Here is a 21,797-nt window from a genome sequence, read left to right as displayed (position 1 = left end):
CATGGAAAATGAAGCTGTAGACAAACTGTAGTCCTCCATTCCAGGCTGATCTGAAGCCTCCTGGGATTACCTGGGGGCAAGGTGTAGGGGCTCTGAGATTGGCTGTGCAAGGGAGAGCCAGCACACCAAAGCTTTCCTGTGACCCCATGTCTGCGCCTGAACTCAGCGGAGAGGTCTGTCTTGTATCTTAGGATAGGTAGTCTTGTCTTTTTGTTGTTCTTGTTTTGTAACTCTTCTCTGACAGGGGCACCTCGGTAGTTCAGTCAGCTGAGCATCCGACTCTTGATTTCGGCTCAGAGCATGATCTTGGGGTTGTGAGACTGCCTGTGTCAGGCTCCACACTCAGTGTGGAGTCTGCTCTCCTCCTCTCTCTGCCCCTTTTTCCCTATTCTCTCTAAAGTAAATTAAAAAACAAAAAAACAAAAAAACCCCTTCTCTGACATTAATCCTGACACAGTCCTTCTGTCTCTAAACTCCTGTGAATTTAGGGTTCAACATGCTACTTTTCCACAACCTAAAGTGGACAAGTTTCCTGATTTACATAAAAACATGCTCAACTCCTGCCTCTTACCTGGAGCTCCTCTGGGTCTGAGTGTGCCCAGAAGGGGGCCATAGTGCACTTGATCTTCCCCTCGGGGTCCATTTCAATATCCCACCAGGAGAGAACCACCTGAGCTCGGCCAGATGCCAGGGGTTCAAACTGCCGGCTGTGGCAGGCTGCAGAGCTACTGACTTGCTTGCTAAAGTCCACACTGTGGAAGAAGATGCAGCAACTTAAACATATTTCAAGCTCATGCACTCCGTTTTCTTAGCTTTTAAGGTGATATCACCAGCAATGAGACTTGTTTGCAACAGACTCCTGCCTTCAGAAGCAGGTGACATCAGCTAGATTTCCTTTTCACTCATAAAGAACTTCTAAAGACCCCAATTCCACCAAATATCTCAAAGCACCATGGCCTGGGGCGGCTCTTTGGTACCTGAACATAGGAAGCACATCACTGAGGACGGTGAAGTCAGTGGATGACACCTGGTTCAGTTGAATGTCATAGACAGAGGGTGCACCAGGGCACCTCTCCAGCTCCAAGGGGGGAACTATGACCTGCTCTCCATGGATGGTCTGGACATGGACAGGAAAGAGTCTATTCCATGACCACATCCTCCTGGACTCCACCAGCTGAGCGTAGACAGTTGCTCTGTGAGGCACTGCTTCACAGTTTTCCTATGTTAAAAAAAAAAAAAAAAGAATAGAAAAATAAACCAGTATATATAAAATAAACCCACAGCAATTCTCAGTGATCAAAAGAGGCTTGTTCCTTAATATCAGGTTGGCTTAGTAGCATCTAATGCCTTACCACTGTCAGGACAGTGAACTGTTTTTGGCCTAATGTGCTTGAGGAAGAAAAAAAAGGACCAGGTTTCAAAAATACACATGATGCCTAAAATGATTTATGTCAGATAAGTTCCTAACTACCTGACACTCTTAAATACTCCAAAAATAATCCTTAATTATCATCATGCTGCTTAACTCCCACACCAGCTTTGAAGAAAGAGTCCAAGTCTTGCTAAGCAGTGATTCTGGCACTGGGCTCTGAGCTTCTCTTCAGCACAACTCTCACCGAGACACCAGAATCTTTTTATTTATCCACAGCCCGATGGATAAATGTCCACCCTCAGGTAACCTGACATCTTGGCCTCACAGGGCACTGCCAACCACTGTCCTCATTTGGTTCTGGCCGCAGGGCCTCATCCAGTTTCCCTCCTACCTCATCCTTTCACCCAACAGCCTCTGCACACCAGGCACCTGGTCCCAGCCATGAAGAGGATACTCACAGCTACTCCTGCAGGGAAATGACAGGCACGGGGTTTCCATGCCTCAGTACTAGAGACATCTTGGGTCAGATGATCCTTTGCTGTGGGGCTGTTTTGTACATCATACTTTGTTCATTAATGTCCCTGGCCTCTATCCACAATATGCCAATAGCATCCCCCTCTCAGTTATGACCCAAAAAATGTCTCCAGGCATGGCTCTGGATGAGAAGTTATGGTTCTCTCCCTCTGGCTGCTTCACAAGGCTGTGCTTCCGCTACCCACCCTTCACAGAGAGGACTCCCCCAGAGTCCTGGTCCGGCCCACCTTTCTCTCTTTCCATACACTCTCCCCTGACAGACCTCAGTCCATCTTCATTTACCAAATACCATGGAGCCAAAAGCCTCTTGGTCCTATTTGTCTGACCCTCAGATAGCTCAAACTCTGTCTAAACCAAACAAATCATCTTTACCTCTCCTCTTCCTTCCCAAGCCTGGTCTTCCTCCCACCTTCTCATTCAATAGGGAGCACCACCATCCAATCCAGTCACCCAAGCCCCAAACCCTGGCATCATCCTCAATGCCTCCACATCTAAGGAATTACCAAGTCCTTGAGCACCTTCCTCCCCGGCAAGTCTACCTCTCCATGACCATTTCTCTGGTCTCAGCTGAGACCCATCTCAACTCCAGAGCCTGGATGACTCCTACCACCTTCTCACCAGTCTTCCTGTCCCTGATCTTGCACCCCAAATGCTCTCCACATGCCTAAGTGAATCCAATGTCAATCCCCTGCTTAAAACCTTCCCTGTGGTACTATACTGCCTTCTGCAACACAGTGACCCATCTCAGTCTAGTCCTGCCCAGCTCCCCAACCTGAGCCCTAACCCCATCTCCCACACCACCCACAATGCCAACAACTCACACCATACCAGCTCATCCTCCCATCTTTGTGCTGATCTCCTCTATTGAGAACACCCTCACGTGCCAGGCCAACACTTGATTATTCCTCAAGACACTTAGCTCAAGCTTCATCTTCCTTGATGCTCCCCATTTTCCCCTCCCACAACGGGCAGGTTCTCACCCCACTGACCACCATCTGGGCATAACCTCCAATTATACTGTGATAACTTGCTCACCTACCTGCCTGTGTGGGAGCTCACCTTCATATTCCTGGCACTCAAAAAAGGGCCTGGCAAAATGAAGGTGCTCAATAAATTTATCTTCTCAGACCAATCATCACTACATGGACTACCTGTCAGACATGCCAGCATCCTGTTTACATGACCTCCAATAAGGCAGGAAGAGGGGACAGGGCAATGGAAGCTTTTGTGTAAAGCCATAACTCTTCCAAGCTCAGACACAAGGTGGGCAGATGGGGGCAATGATTAGAACAGACAAGGGACACATGGCTACTCAGACCAGCTGAGAAAGGAAACTGTGGACAGCTGCCTGCACACCTTCTTAACTATTAGATGAATTAGAGAAAGACCAATTAGCCAACACTAATGTAATTTTAAATATCCTTGTTCTCTATTTCAGGGATTCATCTAGTTGATGGTTTTAATGTGGAGAAACAGAAATAATTACTACCCAAGTTACTAGAAGAAGATTTTACATTTTAGAGGCTAAGAGACATCTCACACAGTATGAGGATCTGTGGAATAATCACCATCTCAGGCTTACCGTGTAACATGGAAAGTGGCCCCAATTGCTCTGGAATGAGCCACATTCTTCACTCCGGGCACACCAAAAATCTCCAAAAAAAGGGTCTTAGTCTGGGACAGTTGCAGGCTCACCTAGATGGTGCCCACAGGACAGGTGGCAGCAAAAGAAACAGACACTCCTATCTCCCCGCTGGCCTTTGCCTCTGGGGATGTTTACGTCCATAAAAAAGCAAGACCAACATCTCCTAAAAAACACTGTCAGCATGCCTCTCCCTTCCTAAAAAAACGGTCAAAGATTATCAGTACCCAAATTCTTTTGCCTAGAATGGCTTGGCATTCAAGGCCTTCCACCCTCTCCCCTACTTTCCACCATTACCTCAGAAACCGACCTGGGGCATGTTCCCACGACATACCAAAAAAACAGGTCCACTACCTGGGATACCTTTCCCTCTCCTCGGTGCCTCTCCAAGTTCCAGCCTCTCTACATACACCCTCGTCTCCTGATCCCTGACCTCATCTGCCAGTCAGAAAACATATGTGAGTGGTGCTTCTGTCTGCCTCTCTAATTGGCCCATCAGGTCCACACCATCACTGACCAGTATGGGTCTAAGAAACAAGAAGGTTGTCTTATAATTCTCCCTGGATGCTAGAACACTTTATACACAGGTGACATTCAAAGAATCTTTGCTGAAGAGAACTGAATCTGAAGACAGTTTCTTGCCTTTCAGCTCTAGCCTACAAAGACTTGATAAGAGACCCAGAATTCCTAATTAAGGAGAACCAGAGTCTCACAGGAATCAAGCATAGCCTAGGGTATACAGAGAAGGACGGAGGGTTCAGGTTGTGCAGAGCATGGGGCACCAAACAGACCTGTGTGAGCCAGCTGAGATCACAACAATGTACCTAGGGGAGGCCCTGGTTACCTGCACAAGGTGTCTGTGAGCATGCTCATAGGAGGGCAGTGCTCCCTCTCCAATCAGTTCTGTGTCAAACAGCTCCGTGATCAGGATATTGGCACGGCATGGCATGTCACCATCTGAGAAATACAAGGAAACAGAGCCAGAAGCAAACAATCAATAAGAAAAAATATTTACAGCAAATACGTGGAAGATAAAAGGTTAACAGAATATTACACTGAAAGCACATACAGATATATCCAAGTAACTAGAAATGTCATGCAATTAACTTTCTAATGGCTCACCAAAAAACCCATTTTGATATACATATAACACATCAAAATACTAGCAACTGGTAAATCTTGGTTAAGAGAATGCAGGTATTTGCTACATCTCTCTTTCAATTTTTCTGTATGTTTGATATTGCAAGGGGCTCACAGAACTGATAAGAAAACTAAAGCATTCAAGAAGAAAACCAGACAAAAATACAAATAGACAATTCAAAACAGAAAAATTAATCAATCAAATATCTGGAAAATGTTTCATTCTTATTAGCAACTGGAGAGCTACAAATTAACAATTCAACTACTAACGTATTACCAAAAATTATTTTAAAAGCAAAAACTGGGGATGCCTGGGTGGTTCAGCGGTTGAACAAGTGCCTTTGGCTCAGGTTGTGATCCCAGGGTCCTGGGATTGAGTCCTGCATCAGGTTCCCCATGGGAGCGTCTGCCTATGTCTCTGCCTCTCATGAATAAATAAATAAAATCCTTTAAAAAATGCAAAAACTGAACTCCAGTACTTCAAATAATTCTAGGCTGCACAAAGGGAGAGAAAACCAAAGCAAGAGAGGCTGCAGAATTCCAGTGATACCATGAAACCCAGGATTCAGCATCACTAGTTCCTTAAACCCCCCTAATTAAGCTAGTTTCTTGCTACCAAACAACCCTCCCAAATAACAGTTGTTTTGGGATAGTAAGAAGAGAGCAGGTCTTTTGGCTGACTCTGTTTCCTGAACTTCTGCAATGTAATATTACTTCTACAATTACAATTTTTAATGAGCCAGGACGCCTAGTGGCTCAGTGGTTGAGCACCTGACTGCCGCCTGGGGCATGATCCTGGGGTCCCAGGATCAAATCCTGCATCGGGCTCCCTGTATGGAACCTGCTTCTCCCTCTGCCTCTGTCTCTGCCTCTGTGTCTCTCATGAATAAGTAAATAAAATCTTAAAAAAAAAAAAAAAAAGAGAGAGAGAGAGAGAGAGAGAGAGAGAGATAGCCAGAGAGCATGAGCATGGAGGGGAGGGAGAAACAGTTCTCCACAAACAGGGAACCAGACTTGGGGGGCTCGATCCCAGGACCCTGGGATCAGGACCCGAGTTGAAGGCAGACACTTAACCAACTGAGCCAGCCAGGCAACCCCAGATGCACTTTTTAAATTTTATGAAAATTTATCTGAATAGCACTGTTTAGAAAGTGGGATAATAATTTTTATACTCTTTTGCATTATGTTTCAAAAATAAAGGGGATACTAATCCCTTTTTTGTGCATGTTTCAGTTTCTCCATTAAAAGCATTTTTTTAATTAAGTGGAACAAAAATGTTGACCTTATATACATGCTTCCTTCTAAAATACTGCATTTTAAAAAACTGTGATGATATCCACATTCCAGAAGTTTCTTTTGCAAATCTTTCCACTGTGCTCCCCAGGTATCAGTGGCATGTGAACATTTTAGAAGTCTGATTCAAACGCCTAGACTATAAAAAATATTCTCAAAACCTGGAGGGACTGTGCTATACAGGCAAATATCATGTTGGATGCTATAGTAGGATGTCAGCACTAAGCAAATCTCTTTCTGTCATCTACTTAGTTTCATTTCCGTCTGATGAAATTGAAAACTCAGAGAGCTAGGTCACATAAGAATTCGAACGTGCTTAAAGCAAAAGGAAGTTTCATTTGTACTACCACTGTTGAACATAATTAGCTCTGATTTACTCACTGCTGATTTAACTAGCAAAGAAGCAAACTGCTTATCTTAGGACCACATAGAGAGACTCCATTTTTCTGAGATTACCTGAAAACATTTATTCCAGGTAATCAGAATAAACCTTTTCTTCTCTCCTTCGAGAATAAGTAAAGCTTTCAAAAACATTACGTGTTAATCTTACCTGGTCCTACGGTCACCTCAGTGGAATGCTTGTTGATAATCTTAATTTTATCACTGAAGCCATTTTTCTCTACAATCTTCACAGCAGCATCAGCCATAGGCTTAAAAACCTAGAAATGAGAGCCAAAGCCCAAGTAAAAATGAACAATAAATTGAATAACATCCTGACACAAAAGACCAGCAAGATATGTCTTGCTAAAAGAAGTCTCCATTACAGAATTTTCTCCTAAATATATAAAATGTTGGGATCCCTCGGTGGCTCAGTGGTTGAGCATCTGCCTTTGGCTCAGGTCGTGATCCCAGGGTCTTGGGATCGAGTCCCATGGGGAGCCTGCTTCTTCCTCTGCCTATGCCTCTCCCCTCTCCCTGTGCCTCTCATGAATTTATTAAGATTTTAATCTTAAAAATAAGGGCAGCCCCAGTGGCACAGCGGTTTAGCGCCGCCTGCAGCCTGGAGTGTGATCCTGGAGACCCAGGACTGAGTCCCACTTCAGGCTTCCTGCATGGAGCCTGCTTCTCCCTCTGTCTGTGTCTCTGACCCTCTCTCTGTGTGTCTCTATGAATAAGTAAACGAAATCTTTAAAATATATATATAAAATGTACCTCTATTAGTATATGATACAGCAAAATATACCTTTGGGCTGATCTGATCTAAATAAACGAACTTTGGAACTTAAATATTTTATTCTCCAAATATGTGTTATGAAAATGAATACAAATGGAAGACATTCTGCTGGGTTTACCTTGCAGGAATTAAACCTTACATGCCTGGGATCCCTGGGTGGCACAGCGGTTTGGCGCCTGCCTTTGGCCCAGGGCGCGATCCTGGAGACCCGGGATCGAATCCCACGTCGGGCTTCCGGTGCATGGAGCCTGCTTCTCCCTCTGCCTGTGTCTCTGCCTCTCTCTATATATATGTCTCTCATGCATAAATAAATAAAATATTAAAAAAAAAAAAAAAAAAAAAACCTTACATGCCAGGCACACTGGAGAGGCAGGGCTTCCCAAGGAGGCTGCACTACCCGACAAGGACGGCAGGTGGCAGTGCACCACATTAGAGGAAGCTCGAAAGGGGACGTGCCTCACAAAACCATGAACCTGGGACCCAGGGCAGAACACGTCCTGTCCTTGCCAGAGGAAAAGTGAGACTGTTATGGTATTAGTCGTTAAGTTGGACAGGCATCAGTTCAAAACTCTCAAATCCCCGCTGCTAGCAGACAGAATACAGCTAGTCTTTTATGGTATTCGAGGCCCTCCATAATACAAACCCCTACTTCCTCCAGCCTTATTCCCCTCCCACCCTACCCTCACCCATGACTGATGCTGCAGCCACACTGATCTCACTGTGCACTAGGCAAGCCTGAGCCTTCTCTGCTCTACCTCTACCTGCCAAAGCAAACCCTACCTTCCAAGGCAGCACATATCCCCTCTTCTCCAGAAGTCTTCCTAAACCTCTCACATGTCCCTAAACACAAGTCCCTCCAATTCTTACTTCCTAGCCTGCCTAATTTATTTATTTTTTTAAGATTTTATTTATTTATTCATGAGAGAGAGTGGGGGCGGGGGGCAGAGTCATAGAGGAAGAAGCAAGCTCTAAGCAGGGAGCCCGATGTGGGACTCGATCCCAGGACTCCAGGATCACGCCCTGAGCCAAAGGCAGATGCTTAACCACTGAGCCACCCAGGCATTCCCCAATTTATTTTTTTAAGATTTTATCTATTTGAGTGTAAGCGAGCAAGAGCATGAGCAGGGTAGAGGCAGACTCCCCCCAGCAGGGAGCCCGATGTGGGGCTTGATCCCAGGACCCTGGGATCATGACCTGAGCTAAAGGCAGATGCTTAACTGACTGAGCCACCCAGGCGCCCCTAGCCTGCCCAATTTAGACTGCAAAGCTCCAACCACAACAGCACATAAAACACTACAGATATACATGCAGCCACACCCACAGAGTGGAAATAGAACAAACTGATAAACTGGTCACAACAACACTGCCATTTTTTCTAAGTCCTTTTCTGCATTGTCTATATTTTCTACCATGAACACATATTAGTTTTATTATAATCAAGGGGAAATGCTATATTTTTCTGTAAAGAATACATGTGTATTATATATGTATTATAATACATATGTATTAGCTAGGAAAAGAAATCTTCACAATCTGTTTCAAATTATTTCTAGGATCTATCTCGATGTTTTTAGATGCAGTTTGGGGGCCTCACACCCTCAGTTCTCACCCATCACTTTGCCTCCATCTCAAAGTATCACAAGTTCATGTCACCTCCTTGGCCCTCTTGCCTCTTGACGTTGTCACTCATCTCCTCTGCTGACCCTTCAGGCTCTGACATTCGCAGTCTCCTCCTCAGTCACCAAGAACTCAAGATCTCACCCAGAACATTTCTTTCTGGAATGGTCCCTGAAGTTGACTTCCCAACATCATTCTGTGTATTCTCCTGCCCCTCCAGTCAGTTTGGGGGACTGACCTTCTTCCAAATGGTATGTGCACCTAACTGGTCTATGGGTAACTGAATCTTTCAGGTCAGGTCAATGAGGTAAGTTAAACAGTATTTAACCTTATTCTGGCCAATGATAACACAAGGAGAGGTGTGCTGAAGATTCCTGAGAAAGTTATTCTTGCTCTTAAAAAGGAGGGGGAAAAAAGTGAGAAAAGCAGGACCATGCTTCATTTTCAAAGCATCTGCCACAGAAATTACTGCACCTAATATACCTTCCCAAAATATTCCTTACTTTTCAAATGTATTAACAGAGAAGTTTAGGGGCACCTGGGTAGCTCAGTGGTTGAGCATCCAACTTTGGTTCAGATCGTGATCCCAGAGTTCTGGGATTGATTCCCACATAGGGCTTCTGCATGGAGCCTGCTCCTCCCTCTGCCTATGTCTCTGTTTCTCTGTGTCTTTCACTTAAATAAATAAAATCTTTAAAAAAGAGAGAGAGAGAGAGAAGTTTATAGTCAATGTCTATGATTTCTTATATTCCATCCACTCCTCAATCCTACTACCCTGAAAATACCATCTAAAGGAGGCCACCTCCTTACTATCAACCCAACAGCCTCCTCTCAGTCCTCATCCAGCTCAGTCAGCTTCCTTACCCACACTAATATAAGGGACAACACACACTTAAATCTAAGTTGATTAAAACCGAATGAAATTTAAAAACTCAGTTCCCCAGTCTTACAAGTCGCACCACAAGTGCTAAGCAGCCATATGTGGCTAGGGACCACGGTATTGGTCAGCATAGCTATAAAAGATATTCAGCATCACAGAAAGTGATTGGACTTTGCTGCTCTAGAACATCCACACTTGCTGACCACTCCCTCTTTTCTGTGATTTCCATGCAATCTGTCCCCTCTTGGCTTCCACTTCTGCCCTCTGGGATCTCTTTATGTCTGTCTGAACTTGACTTTACTGGCCACTCTTCTTCTCTCAGAGATATGGGTTCTCAGGTTTACCCACCTTATTCTACTCTTTCCTTTGACAATCACACATTCTCCCATCAAAGCTACCATTGTAGAGTGAGCACAATTAGAAACCGTAGACCAAGTCTCCAGGTCTAGCTCTTTTTTTTTTTTTTTTTTTTTAAGATTCTATTTATTTGTCAGAGAAAGAGAGAACACAAGCAGGGGGACGGCAGGTAGAGAGAGAAAAAGCAGGATCCCCACTGAGCAAGTTGCTCAGTGTGGGACTCGATCCCCAGGACCTGGGGATCATGACCCGAGAAGCAGCCAAATGCTTAACCATCTAAGCCAACCTGGGATCAGGCCTAGTTCTATTTATTAATTGTGAGATTAAGTCTTTAACCTCTGTGGATCCTAGTTTCTTCATCTGTAAAGTAAGAATAGAATTTACTTAAGGCTAACTAAGGCAATCATACTAAAACAGATGTCTTCACATCTGCTTTAAAATCTTCATGACACCCAAAAAGGCCAAGAAGTGACTCAATGTTTTTATGAAGTTCTCAGGCAAGTGCACAGTCATATACACACACACACACCTCACTCTCAGGACTTCCATAGAAACCTGAAACCCACTATTCCTACTTTAGGTTAAGAACTAACTCAGGGGGATCCCTGGGTGGCGCAGCGGTTTGGCGCCTGTCTTTGGCCCAGGGCGCGATCCTGGAGACCCGGGATCGAATCCCACGTCGGGCTCCCGGTGCATGGAGCCTGCTTCTCCCTCTGCCTGTGTCTCTGCCTCTCTCTCTCTCTCTGTGACTATCATAAGTAAATAAAAAAAAAAAAAAAAAAAAAAAAAAAAAAAAAAGAACTAACTCAGGATATGGGAGTTTGGAGTCTTTATTGTAGCACTCGGGTCCTCCATAGTCCGGCTACAACCTATCTTTCTGGATTTCTACCATGACACCGTTAGCCCTGAGTCTAGACAACATAACATGGTATTCCTTCAGCCTAAAATGTCCACCTTCCTAGATCATGAGCATCACATTGTAGGAATGGTGGGTAGGGAGCTGGAAAGAGTCTGAATAGAATGAATACTCCAGGGTGCTACCTTCAGACCTTACGTGAGAAAGCAAAACACTTCTATCTTGTTTAAGCCACTGTTATTTTGAGACTTTGTTATTTGCAACTCAATCACCACACAAACCAAATTTTGTAGGAAAAGTGTTTAAATACATGACACCTTGGGGATCCCTGGGTGGCCCAGCGGTTTAGCACCTGCCTTTGGCCCAGGGCGCGATCCTGGAGTCCTGGGATCGAGTCCCACGTCAGGCTCCCACCATGGAGCCTGCTTCTCCTTCCTCCTGTGTCTCTGCCTCTCTCTATCGAAAGAAAGAAAGAAAGAAAAGAAAGAAAAGAAAGAAAAGAAAGAAAGAAAGAAAGAAAGAAAGAAAGAAAGAAAGAAAGAAAGAAAGAAAAGAAAGAAAAGAAAGAAAGCAAGCAAGAAAGAAAGAAAGCCTCTTCCCAAAAGCTGGGAAGAACATACATGTATGTTAAAAACATACAGTTTTAACAATGGTTAACTAAGTTAACACACTATTTTACATTTATGATATTTCCTAGACTGGAATGCATTATTTACATTAATCAGAAAAACAACATATGTTTAATGTTTTATTAAACACCCAATTCTTTTTTTTTTTTTTTTTTTTATGATAGTCACAGAGAGAGAGAGAGAGAGAGGCAGAGACATAGGCAGAGGGAGAAGCAGGCTCCATGCACCGGGAGCCCGACATGGGACTCGACCCCGGGTCTCCAGGATCACGCCCTGGGCCAAAGGCAGGCGCCAAACCGCTGCGCCACCCAAGGATCCCTAAACACCCAATTCTTGACAAACAACTAAGATAGCTGGCTCTGTGGGGACATTTAAGCTAGCAGATCTCAACCTCAGTGCAGAGTCAAAACTCCCAATGCCCAGGTCCCATCCCAGAACAACTAAATTAAAACAAAGGGGAAGGATGCAATTAGGCATCAGTATTTTTTGAAGCTACTTAGTGATTCTGATATGCAGCCAAAACTGAGAACTGCTGTTTTCCAAGGAGAAAACAAGTCCCCGAAGGAAGGAACTGTGTCTGATTCATCTCCATATCCCAGAACCTGGCCCTGTGCTTGGGCACAATGAACACTCCTTGAATGTCTGCGAACAAACGGATAGACAAGGTGCATGAGGAACTTCCCAAATAAGACACAGGACACACAGTGAAGAGCATAGCTCACCTCAATGGCATAGCAGAAGTCAGCCCCTGCCGTGACCGCCATCATTGACAAGAGTCCTGTGCCAGTGCCAATGTCAAGAACCAAGGCCTTCTGTCCTCTGGCCTTCATCCTGCTCACGGCAGCCCGGATACCTTGATAATATTTTAAATTCTAAGAGAAACAGAGAAACCGCTGTCACTTCATGCCAGTTACTATAAATAAATGGAAAGTTCTTTGTTTAGTCTGGGAGTCATGGCTAGCAGCAACAGTGTTAAGTCATGATCCCACGGCTTTCTGGCCCCTCAACGAACAGCACTGGGAGCTGAGTCAGGCAGGTCCTGCGAGACTCCAAGAGCATGGGGTCAGCCTCTTGCCCTTTATTTGGCGACTGTCCCTCCCCTCCACACCCAATTCTCTTCAGTACTCTGCTTAGAGGGGCTGGGGCTCTGCCAACCACATTCTCCTTTTCCAGCTATTCGGTATGAACAACAAGGAAACTAGAGGGTGGCAACCAGCAGTGGGGAGAAAATTTGTTCCTTCCCAAATGGTTGCTGCTTTCATCAGGGTCCTCCTGAAGTGGGGGCTGGCTCCAGTGCCAACTCATCTCCTTCCTTACCAGCCGCCTTGGGCCCCTTGGACAGCAGCAGCAGCACTCAAGCAGCTGCCCCTCTGAGAGCTGAGCACCAGCCACAGGACCTCTTCTCCACACTTCAGGGCTTAAGAATGTCACTCTTCTCTCGGGTTTCCTCAGCCCTAGGCAACGTGGCTGCTTCCCGCAATTACTACCACGAGGTAACCTTCCCGCTAGCTTCCCAGGCCTCCCACATCTGTTACCAATTCCCTCTGCTGAAAGAGTAACCTGGCCTAGAGCTTCCTTACTGGACTCTAATTCACACAGGTTCCTTGTCTACAAAATAATCCCCTCCTCAGTAAATCATTTGTTTTTTGTTCAGGTACTTAGTAGCTTAAACAGATACATTTTCCGACGGTAACAGTTTGGCTCAATAGGTATCCTGACTCTTCTGTCAAAAATAACTAATAATGATGGGGAAAATACTTGCAAATCTCTTTTAGCGCACTAATGAGCTAGCAAGTTAGTAAGAAACATTAAGAGGCCAAAACACCTGGAAGTCGATTCCCAGCCCCCCAACTAAGCCTTAAAATGATGGCCCAACGGGCTGACACCTTGATCACAGCCTGCCAGGGACCCACAGCCCAGGTGCATAGTGAAGCTGAGCCAGATTTCGAACTCGCAGAAATATGGAGATAGTAACTCTCCCCAGCCATTAAATTTTGGGATAATTTGTTATGCAACAATACATAACTAATATAGGACTGGTAACAAAAGGACAATATTCTCTGATCTAAGTGCAATCAAGTTACAAATCTCAGTAACAAAAATATAAATATTCTAAAGAAAAAGATTTTTGAACATTGAGAAATTCTAAAATCACAGATAAAAGACTAAATCAAAAGAATTAGAAACTATCTGTAACTGAATTTTTTAAAATTACATATCAAAATTCGGGGGATAGCTAAAAGCAATATTTGGAGAGAAATATATTAGAAAAGACAAAAAAAAGTAATCATCCACCTCAAAAAAATTAAAGAGGACTACAACATAACCTCCAGACCAGCAGATGAATAAAAATAATAAAACACAAAAATTAGCTAACTAGGGAATATAGAGATTTTATAGGACTTTTTAATAAAAATTATTTCAAAAATCTAATAAAATTAACAAACCTCTGCTAAGTCCAAAAAAAAAAAGTGGGGGAGAAAAAGAAGTGACCAAAAACTGGAAATGGGGAGCTGGAACATGGTATCGGTATATATGTGGCAGGTATTAGAAATTAAAGATTATGAACAAGGGTGCCTGGGTGGCTCAGTTGGTTAAGCATCTGCCTTAGGCTCCCAGAGTTCTGGGATTGGCCTGCATTGGGCTCCCTGCTCAGTGGGGAGTCGGCTTCTCCCTCTGCTACTCCCCCTGCTTGTGCTCTCTCACTCTCTGTGTCAAATAAAATCTTTTTTAAAAAAAGGCTATGAACAACTTCTTAGCAAATAAAACTCCCCCCTTTTTTTTTTTTAAAGATTCTATTTATTTACTCATGAGACACAGAGAGAGAGAGGCAGAGACATGGGCAGAGGGAGAAGCAGGCTCCCTGTGGGGAGCCAGATGCAGGACTTGATCCCATGACCCGGGATCATGCCCTGAGCGAAAGGCAGACACTCAACCACTGAGCCACCTAGGCATCCCAGTAAACAAATTTTTAAAAAATCAGACGAAGTAGACTTTATACTGGAAATTCAATGCAACACCCTAGAGCAAGAAAAAGTGAAATAAGGTCTAGAAAGAAAGAAAATTGTTGTTATTCACACATGAATGTCTATGAAAACCCAAAATACCTACAGACAACTACTGCCACTAAGTAAACTTAAAAAAAAACAATTAATAAAAACCAAATGAAATTTTATGTATCAGCAACAGCCTTTAAAACATTGGCAAAGGGGCAGCCTGGGTGGCTCAGTGGTTTAGCGCCGCCTTCAGCCTGGGGTGTGATCCTGGAGACCCGGGATCGAGTCCTACGTCGGGCTCCCTGCATGAAGCCTGTTTCTCCCTCTGCCTGTGTCTCTGCATCTCTCTCTCTGTGAGTCTCTCATAAATAGATAAAAACTTAAAAAAAAAAAAAATGGGCAAAGGGAAAGATTTCTTAAACAAGAGATAAAAGGGGCAGCCTGGGTGGCTCAGTGGTTTAGCACCACCTTCAGCCCAGGGCGTGATCCTGGAGTCCTGGGATCGAGTCCCACGTCGGGCTCCCTGAGTGGAGCCTGCTTCTCCCTCTACCTGTGTCTCTGCCTCTCTCTCTCTTCTGTCTCTCATGAATAAATAAAATCTTAAAAAAAAGATATGAAAGCGTACCATCCAATAAAGGACATATAAAATAAATGACATTAAATTTAAGAACTTGCACTTATCAGGTAAAAAAACAACCCAAAACTAAGACACCTACAATACATGTAACTGACAAATGATTAGCACCCAAAATATGTAAAGAACTCCTGTAAATTACCAATTCATAAAAGAGGAAATATGAAAAGCCAATGAACAAACAAAAAGAGCTCATATTCAGTAGTATTAATTCATACCTACCAGAATGACAAAAATGTAAAAACTGGTTAAAACCAAATACTAGCAAGGGTGTGAAACAATAAGAACTATCATGCACAAGTATGAGAATATAAAGTGGCATGACCACTTTGAGAAAGAATTTGACATTATCTACTAAAGCTGAACAAACCTCACTAGCAGCAACTCCGTTCTTAGGTATACACAACCTAGAGAAAAGTATGCACATGCACCAGAGTACAGGTACTGGAATGTTTTAGCAGCACTACTTACAACAGCAGCACTACTTACAAGCAAGGTCTACCAACAGAATACCTAAGTAATGATACAGTCATACAATGGAATCTATATAGCAGTGAAAATGAATGAACTACAGGTACATGCAAAATGGAATCTCAAAAATAATAGTAAGCAAAGAGGCAAGTCATAAAGTATAAACACAGTATGACTCCATTATATAAAGTTCAAAAACAAGCAAAACTAAGAATTTACTTTTTAATACACAGTAGGTGGTAAAACTATAAAGAAAAGCAAGAGAGTGGTTGATATAAAATTCAAGAGAGTGGAAGCCTGTGGGGGGAGGGAAAGGAATATCATGCAAGAGCACAGAGGGAATTCTGAATAGTGTTCTATTTCTTAAGCTGAGTGCTAAGTCTATGAGCATCTATTTTATTATTCATTTTTATTTTTTAAAGATTTTATTTACTTCAGAGAGACAAAGTATGCATGAGCAGAAGGGGCAGAGGCAGAAGGAGAGGGAGAAGTAGACCCCACGCTGAGCAGGAGCTCAATGCAGGGCTCAATCCAGGGCTCTGGGATCATGACCTGAGCCAAAGGCAGATGCTTGAACTGACTGAGCCACCCAGGTACCACTACTATTTTTAAACCATACGTACACATATTATACTCTTCTGTATGTCTGTCACAATAAAATAGATTTGAAAGAATAAGAATGGTACCAGATCTTGGGCAGCCCGGGTGGCCCAGCGGTTTAGCGCCACCATCAGCCCAGGGCCTGATCCTGGAGACCCGGGATCGAGTCCCACATCGGGCTCCCTGCATGGAGCCTGCTTCTCCCTCTGCCTGTGTCTCTGCTTCTCTCTTTCTTTCTGTGTCTCTCTCATGAATAAAATCTTAAACAAACAAACAAGAATGGTACCAGACCTCAAAATAGTAGCACTGAACTCTAAAAGAAAATGGAGGGCAGCCCCGGTGGCGCATCGGTTTGGCACCACCTGCAGCCCGGGGCGTGATCCTGGAGACCCCGGATCGAGTCCTGTGTCGGGCTCCCTGCATGGAGCCTGCTTCTCTCTCTGCCTGTCTCTCTCTCTCTGAATGAATAAATAAATAAATCTTTAAAAAAAAAAAAAAGAAAAAAAAAGAAAGAAAGAAAATGGAGGGCAGCCTCAGTGGCCCAGCAGTTTGGCGCCCCGGCTTTGGCCAGGGGTGTGGTCCTGGAGAACAAGGATGGAGTCCCATGTTGGGCTCCTTGCATGGAGCCTACTTCTCTCTCTGCCTGTGTCTCTGCCTCTCTCTGTGTCTCTCATGAGTAAATAAATTAAATCTTAAAAAAAAAAAAAAAAAGAAAAGAAAAAATGGATAGGGGTACCTTGCTGGTTTAGTCAGTGGAGCATGCAACTCTTGATCTCGGGGCTCTGAGTTCAATCTCCATGCTGGTTGTAGAAATTACTTAAAAATTAAATCATTTTTAAAAAGGTCAAAAATTAAAAAGTTTTTAAAAATGGATATTGTCAAAATTCTGATGGGAAGTGATTTCCAAACTAGAATCCATATTCAACTTAACTCTCTTTTTTTTTTTTTTTTTTTTTTTTTTTTAAGGAAAAATCACGGCCCAGGGCGTGGGCCTGGAGTCCCGGGATCGAGTCCCGCATCGGGCTCCCTGCACTGAGCCTGCTTCTCCCTCTGCCTGTGTCTCTGCCTATGTCTTTCTCTCTTTCTCTCTCCCTCTCTCTGTGTCTCTACCTCTCTGTGTGCCTCTAATGAATCTTAAAATCTAAAAATCTCTAATGAATCTAAAACCTTAAAACAAAGAAATATATTATAGGAAGTTGGTGGTATAGTGGGGAGCACAGCTGCCTTCCAAACACAAGTACATCCCTCCTAAGCAGGGGGTGTGTGGCTTTCTGTGTATGGCTGTGGGCTAACAGAGGGAGAATAGAACTGGGACCTGGCCTGGGAGTTTCAGTACAGCCACGAGCTGATCACCTGAGAAACCTGGTTAGCACCATCCTCAACAGTAAACCAGGGTCGGCATACCCTCCAATTAATGACACCCATTAAATTAGCTAAGGCTTTTTAATTACCCAATTTTGAAGCTACTCCAGTGAAACTGAAGCCCTCTTAAAACGCAATTTGGCAGTGTCTAACAAGAATCATATCTACATTCAAAACCCTAGACTACACCAAAGGAGATATTCCAATGACAAGTAACTGCATGTTTGACATCATTAGTCATTAGAAAAAAATGGAAATTAAAACCAGGATTAAATGTATGTTTAACATATGGGCCCAGCAATTCCACATATAGATATATACCCAAAAGAGATGAAAATGTGTCCACACAGACTTGCATGTGAGTTTTCATACACAGGACTGCTACAACAGCCCAAACTGGAAACAATACAAACATACATCAGCTGATAAATGGATAAAATAATGGAAAAATCTATATAATTGAATATGACTTAGCAATAGGAAGGGATGAATACTAAGACATATTCAACATGAGTGAACCTCAAAAACATGATGAAGAACATTATGTGTTCTTATGTGAAGAACACATAAGACTATCTCTCACATGATTTCATTTACATGAAATTTCCAGGAAAGGCAAAACTGCAGTGACAGAAAGCTGGTTGGTGATTGCCTAGGGCTGAGAGCTAGCACTGGGAGGGACTGCAAACAGGCAGGAGCTAATTTTATGAGGTAATAGAAGTGTTCTAAATAACGACAAAAGTAAGGCACCATGCAAAAGTACAGAGAAATTAGTTTATCTTGGTTGTGCCACTAACCAGCAAATTCTGACTCCATTTCCTCATGGAGAGAATGGTGAGGAGGGGAAGCAGAAGTTAAAGTGGTAAATAACGAACATTCCTCCAAGGAATTTGGATTTTACTTTGAAAGCAGAAAGAGACCACTGAGGACAGTGCTAAACCGAGTTCTCAGGGTTTTTGTTTTTAAAGATTTTATTTATTTATTCATGAGAGGCACACACAGAGAGAGGCAGAGACACAAGCAGAGGGAGAAGCAGGCTCCATGCAGGGAGGCCGATGTGGGAATCGATCCTGGAACTCCAGGATCACGCCCTGGGCCGAAGGCAGGCACTAAACCGCTGAGCCACCCAGGTGTCCCTCTCAGGGTTTTAAGTAGAGGAAACACACAGATTGGCGTTTCAGAAAGATCTCTTGGGCTGCTATGCAGAGAAAAAAAAAAAAACAGAGGCCAACACTAATAAACGAGGTCTGAGCAGGCAGTGGAGTTGAAAGACCCATAGGATTTGATGACAGATTGCAGGCTCAGATGAGGAAAAGGGTGCCATCTTTCTGGCCTGCCGAATGAATGGATGGTAATGCCATTTGTCCAAACACCCTGGAAGCTGAGGTAAAAAGGATCCTCTTTGCAGATGACACTAAAATCAGAGAGGCTCACAAGAATCCATTAAGAAGCCAAGACCATTAGGGCGCCTGGATGGCCCAGTGGGTTAAGCGCCTGCCTTTGGCTCAGGTCATGGTATCAGAATCCTGGGATCAAGCCCCGCATCAAGCTCCCTGCCCCACAGGGAGTCTGCTTCTCCTTCTCCTCCTCTGCCCCTTCCCCCTGCTTGTGTGCATGCTCTCTTTCTCAAATAAATAAAATCTTAAAAAAAAAAAAAAAAAGGCAGCAGCGGCCAAGACCATTAAGCTAGAGAAAATGAGTCAAAACCAGGAACAATGTTTGTTCCACATTCTATAATTCTCCAACAGCTCGGCAAAGGCACTCGGATATTTGATGAAAATCAGGGAGGCATCCAGCCCCCCTTGATGTAGCCTACAAACTAATGATGCTTAAAGAGATTGTTCTGTCATGATGTTGCCAAGAAGTATGCAGCCTGAGCAGTTAACCAGGGTAGACACTACCACCAACACAGCCTCACAACCAACCCTACCACTTGCCTTGATCCTTCTGCTCTGCACTGCTCAGTTCGTCCTGCATTCTTGGCCTTCAAGCCTCCCCATTTCTAAGCCATCCACATGAGAATGACTAGTCAAGCATTCTTTGTAGACCAGAAAAACTTGCGTTGCTAGCTGTCATAACCAGAACTACAACATAGTCCAAACAGGAAAAGAAAACAGAGATGAAACAAAAATGGGAAAAGGGAAAATAAAAATGAAATATCACTGTGCAATGGAAGTCAAATGTGCTTTACTAAGTAGTCTGCAGTGGCCCCTAGAGATCTTATTTTAAAATTACTAATGGACTATACAAGGTCAAACTGTAATTAAGAGAAGTTTTATCTAGAAGGGACCATGGAGATTAGCTAATATATCCCATTCCTTTCAAATCCTATAAATAAGATCTGCAGAGGTCTCGTGTCCTTTCCAAGGTCACACTCAGGTAAATAGTAGAGCTGGAAGTAGGACCCAGCCTCCTGACAGATATCCCAACCACTACACCATAATGGCTCCCTGCATTATCCTAACAACATGCCTCTGGAGGAAATGTTTAACCTTGTAACTAAAGGTTTCAAACAGCACAGCAAGATAATGGTTTCCTTTTATACTTACTCTGTCTTTGTCATGCAGCATATCAGCATAGGATGATCTAAAAAAAAACCAAACAGGTCAGAAATCTCTGCTAATGATATCCATCAACTTATGAGAACAATCACATATATAATATAATGCATTCCTGGGACACCTGGGGTGACTCTACAGTTGAGCGTCTGCCTTTGGCTCGGTGTATGATGCCTGGATACTAGGATCGAGTCCCACATCAGGCTCCCTGCATGGGGCCTGCTTCTCCCTCTGCCTATGTCTCTGCCTCTCTCTGTGTGTCTCTCATAGATTAAAAAAAAAAAAAAAATGCTCTGGTAGTTAGCCCTCACAGTAATTCCATAGCCACCAAGATATTGATGTTATACATCACACATGTTTTTTAAAGATTTCATTTATTTATTCATGAGAGAATAAATAACTTTATTTATTAAAGCCCAGCACTTTCCCTTATGTCATCAGGGAGAACAAACAGCTTACCAAACTAGAGGCTTTTAAAGGGAAGAGAGTTGCTTTTCCATATTTTCTGTCACATTAATTCACAAACTTGGAAAAATTTCTGGCAGGGTCAGGATAAACCTCCAGAACTCAGCAATCCCAGTCCAAAGATGCTTGCTGAGTTCCAGGTAAAAGCTAAGTGGCTCTCACTAAACAGAGGATTTCCAGCTTCAGGTCAACGTTAATCACTAGAGAGGTTTTTTTATTTGTTTTTATAAAAGTAGGCCCCATGCCCAAAATGGGGCTTGAACTCATGACCCTGAAATCAAGAGTCACATCATTGCTCTACTGACTGAGCCAGCCAAGTAGCTTCGAGGGCTTATTTTATTTTATTAAAGATTTTTTATTTGTTCAGTTGAGAGCGAGAGCGCCAGCTAGAGCATAAGCTGGGCAAGGGGCAGAGGAAGAAGGAGCAGCAGACTCCCCGCTGAGCAGGGAGCCCAGTGACTATGCGAGGCTCAAGCCCAGGACCTCGGGATCATGACCTGAGCCAAAAGCAGATGTTTAACCGACTGAGCCACACAGGTGCCCCTGGAGAACTTATTTTAAATGCAGATTCCCATGATACAAGGAAATAGATCCTGATCAAGAAAATTGGGCTGGAGTCCAGAACTACACACTTGAACTGGTGCCTCAGCCAACTGCGACACAGGCAGTTCATACTCTACACTTTGCAGAGCACTGTACTAAAAGAACACTGTTCTTTTTTAAAGTGGCAGAACAAGGCTTTTACATGCGAACCCACCTACAATTGCTTAGTTGAAATCTGGTTCTGCCTTTCAAGAGATGTTTCTGGTCCCCATCTTCCCAACCTCATCACCCAATCTCCCCCACTACTCCACAGATACTCTCTCTAAGCACTACCAGACCACTCCACCACTAACATCCAGGATTTCTGTCCCAGCTGGACACTCCCTTTTCCTTAAACACTCTCCTCTTTTCCACTTTCCAGCCATTTCCTCCTGGTTCTCCTGCCTCCTCTATTCCAGGATTCCTTCTTCAGGTGGAGACCTTTCTCATACCACACCCTCTCTGACCCTGGTCTCTTCAGCCTGGATGTCCAAACCCAGACACCTATTCTCCATCACCTTCCTCTTCCCAGCAGTATCCATATCCACTGTGTTCTCCCTCTTGGGAAAAACAGCTCCATTTACCTTGTCACTCTAACCAGAAATCCAGGGTGCTTCTTGAATTTTTTCTTTCTT

At 43.7% G+C, this 21,797-nt stretch overlaps 1 protein-coding gene across 3 annotated transcripts in view; it reads right to left on the bottom strand.

Annotated features, from left to right (window-relative positions):
- PRMT7 (protein arginine methyltransferase 7) overlaps nt 1-21,797 on the bottom strand; it is a 41,120-nt gene that overhangs the window by 16,881 nt on the left and 2,442 nt on the right. For all 3 annotated transcript variants that reach the window (XR_008661831.1, XM_055304991.1, XM_055304992.1), the window contains exons 3-8: nt 20,107-20,143; nt 12,217-12,366; nt 6,532-6,640; nt 4,393-4,505; nt 978-1,219; nt 572-752 (exon numbers count right to left, since the gene is read on the bottom strand). Coding sequence is in view for 2 of the 3 variants with exons in the window: in XM_055304991.1 (XP_055160966.1) it covers nt 572-752; nt 978-1,219; nt 4,393-4,505; nt 6,532-6,640; nt 12,217-12,366; nt 20,107-20,143 (832 nt within the window). In the remaining variant the exon portion in view is untranslated. The remainder of the gene's footprint in view (nt 1-571; nt 753-977; nt 1,220-4,392; nt 4,506-6,531; nt 6,641-12,216; nt 12,367-20,106; nt 20,144-21,797) is intronic.

This window comes from Nyctereutes procyonoides, unplaced genomic scaffold (genome assembly GCF_905146905.1).
Source record: "Nyctereutes procyonoides isolate TBG_1078 unplaced genomic scaffold, NYPRO_anot_genome, whole genome shotgun sequence".
Classification (NCBI taxonomy): Eukaryota; Metazoa; Chordata; class Mammalia; order Carnivora; family Canidae; genus Nyctereutes; species Nyctereutes procyonoides.
Note: the sequence above shows the minus strand (reverse complement) of the source record. Positions and strands in the feature narration are given on the sequence as shown.